Source organism: Dermacentor albipictus, unplaced genomic scaffold (genome assembly GCF_038994185.2).
Source record: "Dermacentor albipictus isolate Rhodes 1998 colony unplaced genomic scaffold, USDA_Dalb.pri_finalv2 scaffold_11, whole genome shotgun sequence".
NCBI lineage: Eukaryota > Metazoa > Arthropoda > Arachnida > Ixodida > Ixodidae > Dermacentor > Dermacentor albipictus.
This window is the reverse complement of record NW_027225565.1, coordinates 7,239,447-7,259,895: the sequence shown is the minus strand read 5'-3', so window position 1 is coordinate 7,259,895 and position 20,449 is coordinate 7,239,447. Positions and strand designations below refer to the sequence as shown.

At 46.7% G+C, this 20,449-nt stretch overlaps 1 protein-coding gene and 1 pseudogene across 1 annotated transcript in view; both read left to right on the top strand.

Annotated features, from left to right (window-relative positions):
• LOC139051368 (uncharacterized) overlaps window positions 1–20,449 on the top strand; it is a 209,710-nt gene that overhangs the window by 113,767 nt on the left and 75,494 nt on the right. The window contains exons 7-8 of the mRNA XM_070528386.1: window positions 6,701–6,856; window positions 8,964–9,218. Of these exons, the coding sequence (XP_070384487.1) occupies window positions 6,701–6,856; window positions 8,964–9,218 (411 nt within the window). The remainder of the gene's footprint in view (window positions 1–6,700; window positions 6,857–8,963; window positions 9,219–20,449) is intronic.
• LOC139051345 (histone-lysine N-methyltransferase SETMAR-like) lies at window positions 3,584–4,492 on the top strand (annotated as a pseudogene).

Sequence of the window (20,449 nt, the reverse complement as noted above, 5' to 3'; positions counted from 1 at the left end):
CTGATTAATAAGGATACAGCTGGTAACATACAGGAATTCTGTAGCAATAACGAGAGGGTGGCAGGTCTTGTTGGGAAAATTAATAAGAGGTACAAATTGAAGGTCGTACTGGTCGACGCCCTTACATCCAGTCATCATGACCACGAAGTCGAAAGCTTCTATGAAGACGTGGAATCGGCGATGGGTAAAGTCGAAACAAAATACACTAAACTGATAGGCGACTTCATTACCAGGGTAGGCAAGAAGCAGGCTGGAGACAAGTCAGTGGGGGAATATGGCATAGACTCTACGAATAGCAGGGGAGAGTTATTAGTAGAGTTTGCGGAACAGAATGATATGCGGATAATGAATACCTTCTTCCACAAGCAGGATAGCCGAAAGTGGACGTGGAGGAGCCCGAACAGTGAGACTAGAAATGAAATGGACCTCATACTCTGCGCTAATCATACAAGATGTGGACGTGCTCGGCAAGGTGTCCTGCAGTAACCATAGGATGGTAAGAACTCGAATTAGCCTAGACTTGAGGAGGGAACGGAAGAAACTAGTACATAAGAAGCCGATCAATGAGTTAGCGGTAAGAGGGAAAATAGAGGAATTCTGGATCAAGCTACAGAACAGGTATTCGGCTTTAACTCAGGAAGAGGACCTTAGTGCTGAAGCAGTGAACGACAATCTTATGGGCATCATCAAGGAGTGTGCAATAGAAGTCGGTGGTAACTCCGTTAGACAGGATACCAGTACGCTATCGCAGGAGACAAAAGAAATGATCAAGAAACGCCAATCTATGAAAGCCTCTAACCCTACAGCTAGAATAGAACTGGCAGAACTTTCGAAGTTAATCAACAAGCGTAAGACAGCTGACATAAGGAAGTATAATATGGATAGAATCGAAGATGCTCTCAGGAACGGAGGAAGCCTAAAAGCAGTAAAAAAGAAACTAGGAATAGCCAAAAATCAGATATAAACATTAAGATACAAAGCCGGCAATATCATTACCAATATGGATGAGATAGTTCAAGTGGCTTAGGAGTTCTACAGATATTTATACAGCACCAGTGGCACCCACAATGATAATGGAAGAGAGAATAGTCTAGAGGAATTTGAAATCCCGCAAGTAACGCCGGAAGAAGTACAGAAAGCCTTTGGAGCTATGCAAAGGGGGAAGGCAGCTGGGGAGGACCAGGTACCAGCTGATTTGTTGAAGGATGGTGGGCAGATTGTTCTAGAAAAACTGGCCACCCTGTATACGCAATGCCTTATGACCTCGAGCGTACCAGAATGTTGGAAGAACACTAACATAATCCTAATCTGTAAGAAACGGGATGCCAAAGACTTGAAAAATTATAGACCGATCAGCTTACTGTCCGTTGCCTACAAAGTATTTAATAAGGTAATCGCAAATAGAATCAGGAACACCTTAGACTTCTGTCAACCAAAGGTCCAGGCAGGATTCCGTAAAGGCTACTCAACAATAGACTATATTCACGTTATCAATCAGGTGATAGAGAAATGTGCGGAATATAACAACCTTTATATGTAGCTTTCATTGATTACGAGAAAGCGTTTGATTCTGTCGAAACCTCAGCAGTCATGGAGGCATTATGGAATCAGTGTAGACGAGCCGTATGTAAAAATACTGAAAGATATCTATAGCGGCTTTACAGCCACCGTAGTCCTCCATAAAGAAAGCAACAAAATCCCAATAAAGAAAGGGGTCAGGCAGGGAGATACGATCTCTCCAATGCTATTCACAGCGAGTTTACAGGAGGTATTCAGAAACCTGGATCGGGAAGAATTGGGGATAAAAGTTAATGGAGAATACCTTAGTAACTTGCGATTTGCTGATGATATTGCCTTGCTTAGTAACTCTGGGGACCAATTGCAATGCATGCTCACTGACCTGGACAGGCAAAGCAGAAGGGTGTATCTAGAAATGAACCTGCAGGAAACTATAGTAATGTTTAACAGTCTCGAAAGAGAACAGTAGTTTACGATAGGTAGCGAGGCACTGGAAGTGGTAAGGGAATCTACTACTTACATCTACTTAGGGCAGGTAGTGACCGCGCATCCGGATCATGACACTGAAATAATCAGAAGAATAAGAATGGGCTGGGGTGCGTTTGCAGGCATTCTCAGATCATGAATAGTAGCTTGCCTTTATCCCTCAAGAGAAAATTGCATGAGGTCTGCTAGAAAAGTATGTGACCTTTTTTTTCTTTCTTTTTTTTGCGAACACCTGATAGATATTATTACGATATCATCGAGCGGTGCTCAAGAAACGAGCCGCTGCGAGAACGACGATGAAGTTGGTCGGTGCGCTTGGCGCGAGCGAGTGTCGGCCTGGCTGCCTGGCTCCAGTGTAAATAGCCTGTAAATAGCCTCTTCTGTCTGTGTCTTTCCACACGCAACATTCTGGTGGAGGTCAGCGATCCCCTTCCTCACCACGGCACTCAGAAGTGGTCGGCACACCGAGCTTGTCACCATGCCTCCTGGTGACGCGCCCAGCTCTGCAAAGGCTTCGGCATGTCCCACTGCTCCAATCGTCACGGTCGCCCCACATCACGACCCAGGTGTGTTTTCTGGCCTGGAGGGCCAGGATGTTGACGACTGGATCAAACTCTGTGAACGTGCCAGTGCTAATAACAGGTGGGACCCAACGATTATGCTCGCCAATGTCATATTTTATCTCAGCGGCACCCCATGCGTGTGGCACTAAACGCATGACGACGAGATAACCAGTTGGGACAGTTTCAAAGAGAAGCTACGGGAACTGTTCGGCGACCCCATTGGGCGCAAGGCTGCCGCGAGAAAGGCTCTTGCGTGTCGTGTGCAGACATCTACGGAGCCTTACGTTTCCTACATCCTCAACGTCTTAGCTCTATGCCGCAAAGCTGACGATGGTATGTCCGAAGCTGATAAAGTGTCACATATTCTAAAAGGCATCGCCGACGATGCTTTCAATTTGCTTGTTTTCGGCAACGTCTCGACTATTGACGCCATCATCAAAGAATCTGTCGCCTTGAGCAAGCTATGAGCCACCGTATTACACACCAACGGCAGGACATCTCGGCATATCTCGAACATATGACCGTGTACGTCGCCGTTTTTTCTGGCCGGGTCTTGCCCGTTCCGTAGGAAGTTACTTCGCCGCTTGTGAAGTTTGCCAACGACGCAAGAAGCCTTCCCATCTCCCCGCTGGTTACCTGCAGCCGCTCGACATTCCTGCCGAGCCCTTTCATCATGTTGGCTTAGACCTTCTCGGCCCATTTCCGGAATCTGCATCAGGGAATAAGTGGGTTGCAGTCGCGGTGGACTACGCGACCCGCTACGACGATGAAGTTGGTCGGTGCGCTTGGCGCGAGCGAGTGTCGGCCTGGCTGCCTGGCTCCAGTGTAAATAGCCTCTTCTGTCTGTGTCTTTCCACACGCAACAATATGAAATAAGCACGCTTGCATCAGCCACCCTTGAACCTTCATGTGCATGCGTGAATTTTTTCTCGCCAGCCGATAGCGTCAGTCGCTGGGACGCAGCATTTGAGTGAGTTAGTGTGCAGTGGTCTCGTCAGTTTTTTAATGCGAGGAAAATGGCAGAGCGATTGAAGCAGCGCTAGTGCATCCAATTTTGCCAGAAACTGGGTGACAGCCAAGTGGAAACCATTCAGAAGATTCAGACGGTTTTTGGTGACGATGCTATGAGCAGCACACAAATTAAGGAGTGGTACAAGCGGTTTAAAGACGGCCGCACATCAGTGGAGAGCGAGCCACGCTTCGGTCGGCCATCAACATGCTGAAATGACCAGGTCATTGCTAAAATGAACACTGTGGTGATGTGGGACCATCGTGTGACTGTCTAAGAAATTGCGGAAGAGGTGGGCATCAGCAGTTTTTCTGCACATTCCATTATGACCGAAGATTTGGCTATGAAGAGAGTTGCGGCGAAATTCCTGCCAAAGCTGCTCACGGTGGAGCAAAAGCAACTTCGTGCAGAAGTCTCACAGGACATGATGGATTCCACAAACACTGACCCTGACTTCAAGAACACCATAATCACTGGTGATGAGTTTTCGGTGTACGGGTACGACCCGGAAACCAAATTCCAGTTGTCACAGTGGAAGCATTCCACGTTACCAAAACCAAAGAAGGCCCGCCAAGTGTGCAGCAACGTCAAAGTGATGCTGACTGCTTTCGTTGACTCCCACGGTGTGGTACACCATGAGTACACACCACAGGGTCAAACAATCACCAAAGAGTACTACAGGGATGTCCTCCATCGCCTATGTGATGCTGTGCAGCGCAACAGACCGAAGTTAAGGTCAGCAGGAAATTGGCGCTTCCATCACGACAATACACCTGGACATTCCTCGCACTTCATTCAGACTTTTTTGGTGAAGAACCAGACTCCTGTAGTTCAACAGGCTCCTTACTGCCCTGATATGGCGCCCTGCTACATCTGGCATTTTCCCAAAATCAAGAGGCCATTGAAAGGAAAGTGATTTCAGCCAAGAGAGGACATTATGGCTGCAACGACAGCTGAGCTAAACTCCATTCTGAAAGAGGCCTTGTAATGCTTCCAACAATGGCAGCACCGCTGGGAGAAGTGTGTGGAGTCCCAAGGAGACTACTTTGAGGGTGATTTGGTTTGCAACGCTCCATTTATACCAGTTTTCTTTCTTTGGCCAAAGGTGGGATAGTTTTCTAACAGACCTTGTATAACAGCTGTGTCTTACCAGTACTCACCTACGGCGTGGAAACCTGGAGGCTTACGAAAAGGGTTCTACTTAAATTGAGGATGACGTGACGAGATATGGAAAGAAGAATGATGGGTGTAACGTTAAGGGATAAGAAGAGAGCAGATTGGGTGAGAGAACAAACGCGAGTTAATGACATCTTAGTTGAAATCAAGAAAAAGAAATTGGCATGGGCAGGGCACGTGATGAGGAAAGAAGATAACCTATGGTCATTAAGGGTTATGGACTGGATTCCAAGAGAAAGGAAGCGTAACAGGGGGCGGCAGAAAGTTAGGTGGGCGGATGAGATTGAGACGTTTGCAGGGACAACATGGCCACAACGAAGTCACCAATGTCATGATCCTCCCAAGTTCGTGAACTAGGGGGGGGGCTCGAGGCACCCGCTGTCAGAGGGACACTCCACAGCGGGGTGGTGATGAACGATGACTGACCGCCAAGCAGCTGTGCTCGTCAGTGTTTATTTAGTGCGGTGACCAATGTTGCCCACTGAGCCTGGCGGGCCAATGAAGATTATGCTCGAGGGGGCGTGTTTTCATTTACTAACATGCATGTTTTCATTTCCCATTTAATGATTTGTGCATTCACAGATGAGCCTTAGTGAAAGCCCACAGCAATGTGTAGGGAATTTATATACAAGAATAATTGCAGAAACTATGCAGAGTTCTTCCTAAAGAGCAAGCGCAACCTTAGGAGCTTCTATTACAACATGTTGGAATGGAGAAATGGTTTGGTCCGGCATCCATTGAATCACTTCTGAAGTTTGTTGACTAAGCTTAAATATGCAATCCAACAGGATATGGTTTTTCGTATAGGTCATCACTTATTTTCTTTTTCAAGAATTTACAACATTTACAACATGTTGGAATGGAGAAATGGTTTGGCCCGGCATCCATTGAATCACTTCTGAAGTTTGTTGACTAAGCTTAAATATACAATCCAACAGGATATGGTTTTTCATATAGGTCATTACTTATTTTCTTTTTCAAGAATAGTCAGGAAATTAAAATATTACATGAAAAATGAAGTGTCACGTTTGCCATCTAGCAGTAAAAAACAATATCATAATTCTGGAAACTATGAAATTAAATCAACAAAATTGATTCCTTATACAGGCAAACGCTTCTACCACGGAGTGACCATTGTAGTGAAGGCATAATTCTGTCCCGGTTCCTTTGTGAGTGGTGCAGTGTGCGCAATCTTTACAACGAAGTGACTTGTACAGAGAATGATTTTGGAGGCCCCACACACTTTGTTATAAAGGTGGTCAACTGTACACTATTTTGAATTGTACCAATAACTTGAGAATTGGACTTTTCTAAAAGTTGCTTGAACAATGTAATGATTTTAGGTGAGCTGTAAACAAATTGTATTGTATTTCTCTGCTTTGGACTAAATTTACCAGGTGTAGATTTTCAGACTTGCAAGATATATCCATTTTTGGTGCATGGTTCAGGAGTTGTACAGATTGTGCTAAAATTTTATTTCTTTTTTACCACATCTGGGCAGTTGTATTTGAATGTATTTGTATGCATTTGAATTTGTATGTATTTGAACATGAATATGTATTTGAACATGTATTTGAATGGCGCTGATTTGACAACTGTAACAGCGCTAACACATGCAACCACAAAGGAACAAGGACGAGACACAAGTGCTGTGACACACGTTCTGTGAGCTTGTCATCAGCAGTCTGTCTTCTGCTGCAACCTGCTGTGGCACTAGTCTGTTTTGATGGCAGATAGGAAAGCTGCCTACCCACAAAAAAGTAATGAATGAGACACAGCACTTGTGTCTCATCCTTGTTCCTTTATGGTTGCATGTGTTAGCGCTGTTACATTTGTCAAATCAAGTATGCACCAACTCGCCGAGAAGGAAGGTTTATTGAATGGTGTTGTAAAGATCGATGTTTGAGTGTACTTTCCCAGTGGCTGACCAGCATGGCCATGCCTGCAGGTGGCAAGCATGCTGCCTGGCCGCACAGGTGGCCAGTGCAGGGATCACTACAAGGATAATTTTGCCCAAAGATTTGTCTCGGGGCCCTATACTCCGGACGAGGACTACAGCCTGTTGGAGCTGGTGCAGAAGCATGGACCTGGCCACTGGTCCAAGGTGAGCGGGCTAGGGAGTACAGCAGGAATGGGAAACGATCACCCCTGACTTCACTATACCTTCATGTCCATTTCTTGTCATCAGCAGTCTGTCTTCGGCTGCAACCTTCTGCGGCACTAGTTTGTTTTGATTGCAGAAAGGAAAGCTGCCTACCCACAAGAAAGTACAATAAAAAAAAAGAGGAGCGCATGCTTCAATAAACCAATAGTCATATGCACTAGAAGAACTATATGCACTATGCACTATATTGCACTATATATGCACTATATTTCATGCAGAAAGCACGTTCACCGCACTAAACTGTCGCCCTGCCCTAGTTGCTCTACATAGCAAAGGCAGTTGACTTCTTGAGGTAAACAGCTGAATTTGCGGCTTGTTCTTAACTTATTTCCTGGCCTGTCCTTTCTTTCTAAATGGTGCAGGTTGATTGTAGGCAATGTGAAAGGTGCATATATTTCAGTTTTCAGACACTGCTTATGTCCGCTTTGAATGGTTTGCAGTGTAGTTGGGCACAACATGCTTTGTTTGGCTTGTGGTAGCTTCTTCTTCGCTTTGCAGCTTCGATTTCTGGAGCTCTGGCAGCCAGCTAGTTCTGCCCTGATAGGAAGTCATGTGGGTTGGGATTCCAAAACAACCCAAAGGTGCCCAACGTTTGCAAAATCGAAAACCAGGATTGCTGGTCACAACTGCAAGGCTATCCATAAATCTGCATTGTCGAAGCAGTCCGAGACTAAGCAAAGTCCGTTGACACAGTCATCTGCTATGAACGAAGTGAATTCTACAAAAGCAACGCCAAATTCAGTGTGAAGTGGGTGGCTGGGAGTGCCATCATATGTTAGGTAAACTATGGAACCAACGAAATGACAGTAACGTTATGGGTCATTTATCATTCTGTGCATGCACATTTCAATTCCGTTATTACGCTAAACACGCAGAACTAAAGCTGTTTAGTGGTGCTAACAGTGAGACAACATTATCAGCAGACCGATCTCCACACTGTCCTACCATTACAGCATCAAAACTCACCAGATGCAAAAAAGAACAGTTCACTTTAATATCGCATGAAAGCGACGCAATGGGTGGCAACCCATTTTTCATGACTGCCATGTTTGTTGTAAATTTGGTACATTGCGTGCATGTGTCATGCCTGAGAAATCAAGCAAAATCCACTGTCATGATTGAAATTTCGCTGGCCATTATGCTTTGTTTATATTATTAGTTCTCTCAGTAAAAAGTCACAGATGCACCCAAAATGCAAATCATTTATAATGATAGTACTGTTGGACAACCAACTAAGTTTCATATTTTTCTCGACCGTATAAGTTACTGTAAACATTTGCTTACTAATTACACAAACTACCATGGTGGCACGTACATTCAGGCAAACACGAACAGACCTCACTGGATCATCATGAGCACTTGTTACCAGAACGCCGGCGTGATGAAGAGCGCAGGCCGAGGGGCGTGAACGTACCGTCTTCCTCTCATTTCAGCATATCTCTGAACTTTGACATTACGCAACCTCCAGTACTAAATATGTTAGAAGACATCGCATTACCCTCACTATAGGACGCACAGTCTGTGCCAGCTCAAAGATTTCATTGAGACAAACACTAAAAATTAAAAAAAAGAAGCCTGGCATTTGAAGTGTTTTCTCTCCAAAGTTTCGTTTGAACTAGTTTTTAGAGTATGTGTTCTAGAGAAGTGGACCCCCATTGGCAGCTGAAACAAATCGAATAGTCGCCATTCGAAAATGACGATATTTTTTCTTACTTTTTATTGTGATAGCAATTATATAGACACTCCAAGCAAATTTTTGCTGTCGTTGTCATCGCTATGAGCAGGTTTCGTATATATTTAGGTACATGTATGCTATATATGCCACGCCTTGCTATGTGACATGCAGTATATGCAAGTTATATTGCTCCATTTGAAAAATATTTGGTATTCGATTTGCTTCTGGTACTCTCTGATTTGTATTCAATTTGGTCTTAAAAAAGGAAAGACAGAGAGTTTAGTTGGTCTCAAGAACTGCTAACTCACCCTTATTGGTGGCCGCCATGCTTTGTTTCATTGCTTCTCTACAGAGTGCATGGCTCTTTCACAGGTGGCGCAGGAGATGCCTTTGCGGACAGCCAACTCAGCACTGGTGCGTTACCGACGGCTGACTGAGATCCTCGGCAACCAGCAACCAACCGTGGCTGATCTGATGGAGCGCTTCCTGCCAGCACCAGCAGCTCCCGTGAATGCAGCGCGACGCGCCCGCCTCACGGGCCTTGACAAGCGCCTGAACCTGTACCGGCGCGTCTGCCGCCAGCTCACCACCCGAAGGCTGAAGCGTGCTGCCCTGCTACTGGTCAAGGTAACCACAGCACTTTTGACCATTGCCACACATATACTGACCAAGATGGAGCATTCTTGCGACTGTCTGAAAGGAGCTGTTTGTGATCACTTACTGATAAAATACTGCTCACAGTGTCCTTGTGGTCTTAAAATGCAAGCCAGAAACCACATATAGTACTGTTGACCACCTGCTCCAGTTTCCTCAGCTTCCAGTTGCTGGCATCACAGTGCTGCTGCCACTGCTTCTGAAGCCACTAGTCGGAAGAAACTGGCTGGCAGTTGTAGCCAAGGGTTTTGTCTGGCCATGTATAAGAGGACAAAAAGACATGCCAATCGCATCTCCATAAAGGCCTGCAGAGGCTAGGTATGAGTGAAAGCATAAAGGGGACAGCGTGGAGCAATATTTTGCTGTTTTTAGTGTCTGCAGTCCTCTCAGGAAAATGTGCCCTCTGGCTAGTGGGTGAGCAGGGAATGCAGTAGAACCTCATTCATACGTTTAGGGAAAAAATGCAAGAAAGAACACACTAACCAGAAAACTTACGATCCAAAATGACTAAACAATTTGAGACCCAAATGTACTGGACATCTACATAATGGAAAGTGTTGTGCAAATCATTGCAGCACGAGACACCAACATGTGCCAAGCTGGTGGAGACCAAACGGCCCGAAACATGCGTTGTTTTTGCGATTTCTGCAAGCTTACGTTTGCACCCCTCGAATTCGACCTTGGTCGGCAGCTTCTTCGAGCAGGGCATCTTGGAAGAAAGTATTGACATGCCCACTCGGCGTGAATCGTTGCAGCATTAGTCAAGCTGGTGGAGTCCAAGCGACCCGAGACACATTTTGTTATTTTCTTATTGCGTAGTGTTTTAAGATAGCCGCATGAAACTGAAACAAAATTGAGCTGGTTGGTGACACTGAAATACAATGCCACCAGAGCGAAACGTGGAGCTCACTTCGTGCCGCCTGCAGCAGGAAATAACGGTGCATTTGGGTCATAGCGTATTAAAAGCTTGCAGTACACTTCCAACACCACTACGCCACACACACGGTGAGGCAGATAAGTGAAGATGCATATCTAGATTTGCTGGTACCGGAATAGGAAAATGAGTGCCCGTCGGCGTTTTCACATGAGATAGGCAGGTGAGCATTGTGGGAAATGCTGCTGTGGCGGGTGGCTACTGTTCTCGTTGCAAGGCTGGCGCCCTATTCTTGTTTACATGGGATATAACGGCTGGAAAAGTTATCATCTGATCACAGTTTTGTGATATTATGTACGTTGGTGTCCAAAGATTGTGTTTTTTAGGAACATATGAACCGGTAAATGAAAGCAGAAGAACCCATTTTACAATGACTATCAATGGTAATGCATTAACGTTGAATCAATATTGCCACATAATGCATTGCCACCGCCAAAATGAGTTATGTACAGATGTCTACTGCAGTGGGACTCCTCTTTCGTGCTTCCATAAGAGAACTCAGAGCCATCTAGTACCACCGTCATAAAGCCTGGGGTGGCATCCAAAATGCATGGCACACCGGTGCATTCGAATGCTGAGAAACGCATCTTGCAGCTTTCGGGCTTCCCTCTCGCGCTTCTTTCTGGACAAGCTGCACCATCTAGTGCCTCTGCCAAGAAATTCACATGTGGCCTTCGACGTGAGAAGCGTCGCGCACCAGTTCCTATGAACGTTGATAATTGGTCCCCTGCTTGCTGCACACTCAGTGGCACATAATTAGTGGTCCAAGTTGGCAAGACGTTCTTTCATAGGCCAGCTCGGTAAAGCCTTCGCAAAAAAGGCATTTGTAATGGCGCGACTATCGCCTCGAGAGCCGGTGGAGAAGTTGGCTCACGTGCATGTAGTGCGAGATTAGAACACGCTGGCGCTCTCAACCTGAGTGGCTATGGTAGCAGCCTCTCCAGAGATCCGGCGGCACCATCGCTGGCTGACGTAAATAAACAGTGGCTACAGCAGCTACCTCTTCAAGCTGCCTCCCACACATCAATTGAAAAGCAGCACCTACCTTGTGCATTTGTGGCACAGCCTGCTAATGCTCCAGGTTGCTGTCGTTGATGAACCTTTGCGACTTTAGTTCACTTCCTCTCAGCATCAAAGAAATTCAGGGAGCTTTTTCGTCTTGGTAGAGCAGCACATTCTGAAGATGCACATGCCTGGTTACTTAATTTGTATCAAAGACGTTCATTGAAGAGTAGTAGCACACACCTCCTGGCACAAACTCGGTGAGCCAAGTTAGCATCAAAGAGTTTCTTCGAACAGCACTGTCCCGCATCTACTGTAACCCATGTGAGTGTGAAAGAGCTTTGTAGAAAAAGGGGTGTCACAGTAGAGTGCCCAACCAAGACGTCGTGCTTGCGCGTCAAGCACGTGCCGGCCAACTTTATTTTCATCGTCTTTCACAGCAAGCACCAAGGTGCAGGCCAAGAGCGCCAACCTTAGCATCCCAATGTTGCAGTGTCGCTGTGTGCTACAGGGCCCCTCCGCCCAGACAGAACGGCAAAATGGTGAATTAGTATGAGTGTGTTACAAAAGTGTCCATGGTCAGTCTAAGTCGTCAGTGTGAAGGGCATAGAGCCATTGCCACAGAGCTCAGCCGGGCGGCACTGGGCGTTAGGTAATAAGCGAGAAACTCGAGGGACTGACGCTGTTGGGAGAAACGTACCAACTTGATAAGATGACGGTTGGCACATGTGTCCTGAGGACAGAGAAACTGCAAACCTTGTGAGGCGTATGATGTGTCTTCGGTGCTTCTGCGAGCATTGTCGGTGGTGCATCACTTACCGCACCCTTGCATGGCATTCAGGGTATGCACTTGAGCAATTCAGTTTAACCGCTGGATGTGCCACAACACGTGCATAGCAGGTGAACATGGCGCATCCTGTTCGGAGGCGAAAACCATAGAGTTTCACACTATAACACCTAGAGGGAAATCTGGCGCCACCGTCTATAGGAGTTTCTTAAAGGGTAGCTGAAAGGTTTTCCAGAAAAAATGAGTGAACATCTGTACATAATGGTTTTCAACCCTCCGAATTCGAATATCATATCGAAATTGAGCGAAAGAAAGCGCAAATATATTTTATTTCGACGAAAAGTGCAGCAGCGGACACGCCCAGCTCGCGCGTCTCGTTTCCGCCTGTGATTGGTCGGTGCGCCTCGTGACGTCAACTCTAGTAACGGACCGCTGCCGCTACACATGAAGCGCGGTGCCAGGTAGTTTGGTGCTGTTTTTCTGAGACGGTAATGGAAAATTTAGAGAGACTGTGTTTTTCTGAGGAGTTCGGCGTTACTCCCTACATGTACGAGCCGATTGCGAAGAGCCGGCCTCTCGAAGAAGCAAACGATGCTGGTGCGAGCAGTGCTTTCGACGCGAACGAAAGCAAAGTCTTGGGATCTCCTCGTGTTGGAAATGCTCTTTGGTGAGTATGTTTTTTTGCAAAGTGATCTAGTGATCTTGCCGATCTTTCACCGATCTAGTGAGCTCGTTTCCGGTCACTGTAGTGTTGTGTTCCTGCATGCCCCCTCGTGGAACGTAAGCGGGGATGCGATCGTCGGCATTTGTTCGCTGTCCAAAGCTGTCGGCAATCTACAAAGACGGTTTAAATGCGTGAAAAGCTTCCCGGTTCATGCAGTACGTGTAGTGACCTTCATTTGTTGATTACCACTCACGTTGATTACCACTCACGTTGACTACCACGCACGTTGACTATCACTCTACATACACGCAGACGCACCAACAAAGGAATGCAGGGTCGATCGAAGCAGATTACGATGGCACGCACGCAGAAACAAGCGCGGTCAGGCACGGTCGTGGACGCTGCGAAGGAACGAAACAGAGTTGACGTCACAACACCGCGGTTTCCGGTCTCCGCTCCGCTCGCTCACTCAAAGGGGGGCGGAGCTACAGCGCAATTTGAACCGACGATTACGTCGCTCCTAATTGAAGAAAAGAACCCCAAATTTTACCTACATGGTTTATAAGGTTCCCGCATCCTTATATGAGCGTCTTATTGAATTCGACAGACTCTTCAGCTTCCCTTTAGGAGGCGCCGTGCCATCATAGGAATGGCGGTATATGTGTCTGCGAAGCTCGTATTGGCTGGTGTTGTAGGCGGCTTCGTCTAAAACGTGGATATGGCTATGCAAATAACTTGTTATTCAAATAAAGTCTTCATAAAATGTTTTCATTCACTCATAATACATCTTCCAGTGATGTTTACTCACCTACAATGCATGACGAAGAAAAGAAAAGCAATAACAGATGACAAACTGTTCCAATGTGAGCATGAATCTTGTCGTCTGTCCTCCAACTTTAGCAGCCCGCTGATACTTTTTACGTATCATATTACTGTACATGCAATAACAAGCTCATAGTTCTTAAACAAGTTTTTGTGTAATAATAAAGCTAAAACAGCTTTTTACATGCTGTTTTAGTGGAAAATTAATCATTGTGACATACGGAACGGTGCTTGCCTGGCCCTCTGAGAACGATGCCAATCCGAAGTCACAATATACCAGCATTCCCATGCATACCACAGTGCAGCAGTGCCAGATTTCTCTCTAGGTAATGTAGTGAGAAACTCTATGGTGAAAACAATCCAGCACAGCTGGCTACAGGGTGAATCATGAGTGAGCTGTGGGCTGGCCAGGCAGAGTGGGGCTAGGGCTCGTAGGAATGTCTGGTCATTCGATGACAACGATTGACACAGGATGCAGCGTAGCTGGCACTCTGGAGATATGGCTTATTTGATGTGGGGGTCAAGAAGAATGTGGCTTGTGTGTGCGGTGACAACAGCTGGCATGGTCAGTGACAGCGGAGTCGGCCAGGAGCGCAGCTAGGGCACCGACTCAGTGACTGGCTCAGCAGACAGCTGGCAGACAGCGTCGACGCCTTTGATGGAGGGTTGGTCGGGGGCCGAGTGGCAGGTGCTATGTTGTTTGAGACAGGCGCGATGGCGTGCGGTGCGGGAGTTGGCATTGGGTCAGCAATGTCACCACTGTTACGTGCCTTCATTGGTAGCGAGAAAAAGCGATGATGTAACCGGTATCAATGTCATGCCAATACCTTTGACGCGAACATTGTGCCGCATACTTGCATGAAAGATACCTTTTGTGAAATCTTGAGGCCAGGGGCTGTGCGGAAACGCACATGTTGGTCGACGAGACGGTATCGTGGCAGGTCGAGGGAAGAAGGTTGTCCTGATGACAATGGCATACAGGCGCAGTAAGAGACGCGCTTATTGCTGGCCATGAGGGGGTTGGCATTGATGAGTCCCGTACCGTGCAGTCAACCTGTGGAAGAGGGCAGTACAGAGGGCCATAGAAGTTTAGGACAAACTGTCACTTGTCATAGGGGCACAGGCCAAGCGTTGGAACGCTGAGGCAGAGTTGGAGATCAAGTGGCAAGACGTCGAGGAGTACCTCGTACTTGAACTCCTGGATCATTATGTTGTTCACCTTCAGAGCCGCCTCATACTGCACGGACAATGTCCCAATCTAGCGGGACCAGAACAGCAGTAGTCGTGGGCTGAACTGGGGTTCCAGCCACTTAGCCATGGCAGCATGTCACTCTGTGAAAGGCACATTCTCAGGGTCATCACTGTAGGGAGTCATGACGGCAGCCCAAGAGCCGTGCCATCATCCCTCCATTTCTTTCGGTAGAAGGGTGAAGGTGTCGAGCGACACGATGGCTGCGGCGACCAAGACAACTAGCGTAGCAGGCTTCTAGAACAACCCTGTGTGTGCCAGGTTTGCACATCAAGCACACGCCGCAACTATATTTTAATCTTTCGCAGCCGGCACCAAGACACCGGCCAAGAGCGCCAACCTTAGCATCTCCCCACGTTGCGGCATCAGTGGTCCAATGGTTGATTTTGAACCCTGTTACCTCAGCACAGCACCTGTGCACTAATAATTTGACCACGGGCTGCCTAGTGACCCAGGTAGGTGGGAAAATGGTTAGATACAAACACAGATAGATGTAGATGGACGGATGGAAGGATGGACAGACTTTGTTGGCCCCTGAAATGTGCGTGAAGTAGGGGCGTGAACTGAGATTTTAGAATCTTCAACAGATAGCAAATCACGGCAAACCTGCCAATAGAAAGCTTTGGCATGTCCGGTATTCGGGTAAAGGCAAGCTGACCTGGCGTTTTACCGGATGAGTGGAGGCACAAACATGAACGACCTGCACAGTGCAACCACCTGGTGGCGCAGAGCTCAATCAGACAAACCGAGAGCTAATATTGCAGTAACCATGTGTATTCTACCTCGATACTGGCATAAATTTTTGGCTCTGGCGTAATTGTGTTGCTGCCAAAAATTTGCACCAGCAGTAAAGTAAAATATTGGTTGCTGTCTGTCTATCAATCTATGTTTCTAGCTGTTCTCTTGCCGACTTGGGTCACTGGGTAGTTCAGTCTTGTAGGCACATGAGAGAGTGACAATGAAGTGTTATTCCAGCACCGGAGCTCAAACTCAACTGATCTTTTACTTCTTCGGTTCCCTGCCAATTCAGCTCCTGCGCTGCTAGTGGCATTGCCTGACCTCGTCTTCTTTCTTGGGGCGATGGCGTCAATGTCGCTGGCTCTACAGTCTAATGGGTAGAATATCGGGTTCCTCTAATGAGCTCAAAACCAACTGCCGAACCAACTTCAGGCACTGGGTATGTGTGACTGGTGTGTGTGCCCCTCTTCAGTGAGCTTCTTTCATGCCAACTTTGGTCTATGGGTATGTGCCATTTAGTTTGTTCCACTGGTATGTGTCGGTCTTCAGTGGACCTTTTGCACCAGCTATGGTTGCTGCTTATGTGCCACTGGGTATGTGCTGCTCATCAATGAACCTCTTTGGTGGAAACTTGGGGTCGCTGGGTATGTGGGGTGCTTCATCGACAAAGAAATCCTTTAAAACTTATCTGGCGCTGGGCGGAATCGAATCTACGTCATATATGCGTAGACAATCTTGTTTTAATATATATTCACACACACGCCAGGTCCGGACTTCGCGGCTGCTTTGCTAGATGGCTCAGCATATCCAGAGGGAGGAGCCAGGCGGCATACACGCCTGATGCAAGATATGTTTCAGCGGTGGCAATACAGTGTGTCACTGCATTGCTTCAACGCTAATCACATTAACGTTGATAATCATTGTGAGATGGGTGGTGCACAATTCTTTTTTTTCTTTACAGCGAAGTTTGCAGCCTCTAGCTCGTCGCTTGTGTCCGTTGCTCGGGCTTTCTCGTTGCTTGCTCACCCAAAAAAGCGACGGCTAGAAAAGGCGTTTGTGTTTGAGTTTCCGGGTAACAGAATTATGTTTTCTCGTATTTTCTAATTACAATCTGATGCTATCATGCCAGCAGGTTGTGTGTAAGTTGTACTTTATGAATTTTCTGATGCATTTTACTTTGAAAAATTCAATTATAGTCGAACCCGGCTATATCGAACTCACAAAAAAACGCCTATCACTTCGATATAGAGCATAATTTGATATAAGCCTGCTAAATAATTTGATGTCATAAAAGCACATACCGTTTATTAAATCACTTTATTGCTGAAACTAGCTTAGTTTCACACGAAGTCGTCCTGAAATTCTTCTGCTTGGGCAATTTCGCTGCCTGCGACGCACACACTTTTCCACATTGTCTAAAGCGTCGGAGCAGCTGAGGCCGTAACCTACCGCATTCGCGCAGAAGCACCGACTAGTGCGAGCACACCAATCACTTCGGAGAACATGGGCCAAGGACTGTCGTTACTTTCCTCATTGTGCCAACTTTCACTTGTGCTCGGTACGATGTCGACAATGTAGTCTTCGTTTTCAGGCTCTCCTGTGGTCGCGACACCATCATTTGCGCTCACAAACTCGTCTAACGTTGATTCGTCAACAGCTTCCGGAAATTGTGACAGCTCGCTCCGAACTTAGGCAATATCGGCAATGGCTTCGTCGCATTCATCAGAACTTAGTCATCACCGCGCACGGGAAAGTCGGCACAGCTGAAGCAATTTCGGATGAACCACTCACACACGGCCGTGTGTACGCGTCGGGCACCACGGGCACCGGGTCGCGAGTTGGGCCGCTTTAGCCGTAATCTCCCCCTTCAAGATCACGCTGAGAGTGCTCCTCAGAATCTTGCATACTGCAGAGACATCCTACTTGTCACCGCATTCGACCCAATTTATGATTTCGAGCTTCACCACGAAAGGTGAATTCTGCCTCTTCATCACGGCAACACTGCGGGAAAAGGCCTACAAGGCGCACACACAATGAACCAGAAAAGCAGCGAGACAACTCGCACTTCCGCCATCTCGCATGACGCGCACACAAGAGCCTCTGATTGGCTGTCTGAGCAAGCGCTGCGGGCGGGCCAGGATCATTTTTCGCAAAGAAGTGTCGACGGCTCGTTCGAGGCAGGGCAGTCACGGTAGGGAGAGCGGTTGGATGGAGCCGCGCCGCCGGGTTTTCCCGCCACCGCGAGATAAAGCCAACTTCCGAAGGCACTTTCTGCCGCTTTACGTTCGATATATCGGGAGTCGCTGCTTTTTTTTTGTTCGATGTAAACGTAATTTTTGTTATGTATACTCATTGTAACTATACCGTGTCCAGAAATTGTTCGATATATAGAATAATTTGATGTAAACGGGTTCGATATAGTCGGGTTCGACTTAGTTCAATAACACACTTGTGCTACGTGGGGGGCCTACAGGAATGAGGATGTATGCTGTGCTAACGGTACTGCTCTTAGCGGCCACAGCCACTCAAACAGACGTCTTAACGGCAGCTGGAAATGGGATTTGCCTTTCAATTTCCATGTAGCAGATTTGTTTTCTCGTGTATTCGAATTGCAATATATTTGCTATCACATGTGCAGGTTGTGTCTAAGTCGTACTTTACACATATTCTGATGCAATTTATTTTTGAACATTAGTTCAAAAAGGCACTTGCGCTTTACGGACGGCTTTGAAAAATGAGGATTATGCTGTGCTTGCGCAGACGTGCGTGCGTGATGTATGTCACTTTTGGCAGTGGTGCTTGTGTAACATTGTCCAACATCAGTTGGGGTGGTGGTACTTGTTTAACATCTGCACCAGCTTCGCCGTACATTCACTTTCACGGGGTGGATTGGAGGTGGATTTTTTTAGTTGCCGAGTGCATACTGCCATTTCTGCCCCCTACCTCCCCCCCCTCCACTTTTGGAAGTGGGCATTGTCAACTGAATGCTGGTAAATCCAACAACACAGTTGAGGCCAAGTTTTCTTTCAGAATTGCGCCTACTTACCGTAAAATTCTGAGCAAGCCCCCCTCTGCCCCCCCCCTCTCCCCGGTGAAAGATAATCCAAGAAAGTTTGCAGGAGGGCTTTTGCTCGGTCGTGGAATAAATTTCAAGGGCTGTCGGCACCGAATTCAGCGGCCAGCAAGCTAGGCCTATTCACCCTTCTCACTGCGATCCCATAGGCGCTGCCATCTTTGATCATGTGATGACGTGTCCATTGCTTGTCTCAACTGCCTCTGTTGCCTCTGTGTTTACAATGGGTGTGTATGATACCGATGCAGCTTGGAAAAGCTCTGTTTTGGCAGATATCGTGGACAGTGACTAGGTTGATGACATGAAGCTTTGGCCACAGCTTCAAAGAACATGCAAAAGCGCTTTTGGAGCTGATTAAGCTACGTCCAAATGGCGCAAGCAGTGCATATGGTGGTTGCTCTAAAAGCAGGGCTAAATATATATTCCAAGGTATTCGAACTTTCCGCTTGCGAATTGAATCAGGATTAGTGTGTTTTGCTCTTCGTTTTTTAGTTGGCAAATATTTTGAAGCTGCGGCTTCTCACATTTCTGACTCAGTAAATTTCCTTAGTGCGGTCGCTTCCTGATTATTTTCTGCCTAATCGCTCGCGGGTGTACTCAGTTCTGATAGATTTGTTCTTGCTGCACACAAGGCTTGAAACGTAGCTGTTTTGTGCGTTGTAATACCTTGTAGCGAAGATTAGGAGTGTGCGAATATTGAAATTTTTGAATACGAATCGAATGCGAATAAGGCAAAAAACTGTCTTCAAGTATTGAATCGAATATCGCATATTTGTGTAGTATTAAAAATTGCAAAATGAGGTAACAATACCTTTATTACCTTTTTGAAAATAATATTGCACTTTACAAGGCTGCTTCAGGTTAAAGAGGCACTCATTGTAGGTAATGCACTCACGTAATGTCAGGTAACGCTCTTAGTCAGGTAATGCACTTGTTACAGATTATCGTGATGAAAAATTAACTGCTCAACATGTTCAAAAAGTAAGTGCTCTCTATGCACTGTGACAACATTTCCACTGGCAGAGAAGACTCTTTCACTAGGAACTGAGGTGGCCGGGATGGCCAAGTACTTCTGGGCGAGTGCACTTAAAAGCGGGTACTTGAAGCGGCCAATGGACTGCCACCACTCACAAGGATCCTTGCCCCTTTCCAGAAGAGGCTTTTTTGCATAGTCTGTAACTTCGCTCTCTGGGGCAGATGCCAAATGTGTCTTCTCCTTGTTCATCACTAGATCGTCAAAAGCATTCCATACATTGGATGCCAGATCCCGATACGAAGTCGACGTTGGCATGGCAGTGTCACCACTGGGTTCCACGTCAGCTGCCTGGAGCTCCCTTGTCACAAGGTCTTTCAGCCAGATCATCTGACTAGATGCCTGATGAACTGCGGCCTTAAAGCGCGGATCAAGAAACATGGCCAGGCTGGCCAATTCGTCAAATTCGCACTCCGCAAAACGAGTCTTGATACATTTTGCAATATTGTTAGCAAACCCTGAGTTGCCTTTGCAACCTTCGAGGCAATGCAGCATTCCAGAAATAATTGGAATTTTACATGACAAGGAGGGGTACTTTTCAGCACTTAATATCACAGTTGCATCAGATAAAAGCTTCGGTGCCTCGACAAACTCCACTGCATCTCTCCACTCTGCAGAGTTAATGGTATCTATGATCATGTCCGGAGTGGTAAGCTCAAGTGTGATGGACTCTTTAAGCTCGAGGATTCTCGAGAGCATGAGGTACTGACTGTTCCATCTTGTGTCAACATCCTGCTCAACATGGAACACCTCTTTGTTCAACTGCCTCTGCAGATCGTTCAGTCTTTTCTGTGCACCAGGGCTATGCTTGTAGTGTCGTGCGCAAAGCAGGCTCGCTGGAGCCATGGCAGTCTCCTGGCAGCCGCTCAGATATTGCGGCCGTTGCCATCACGATGTACTTC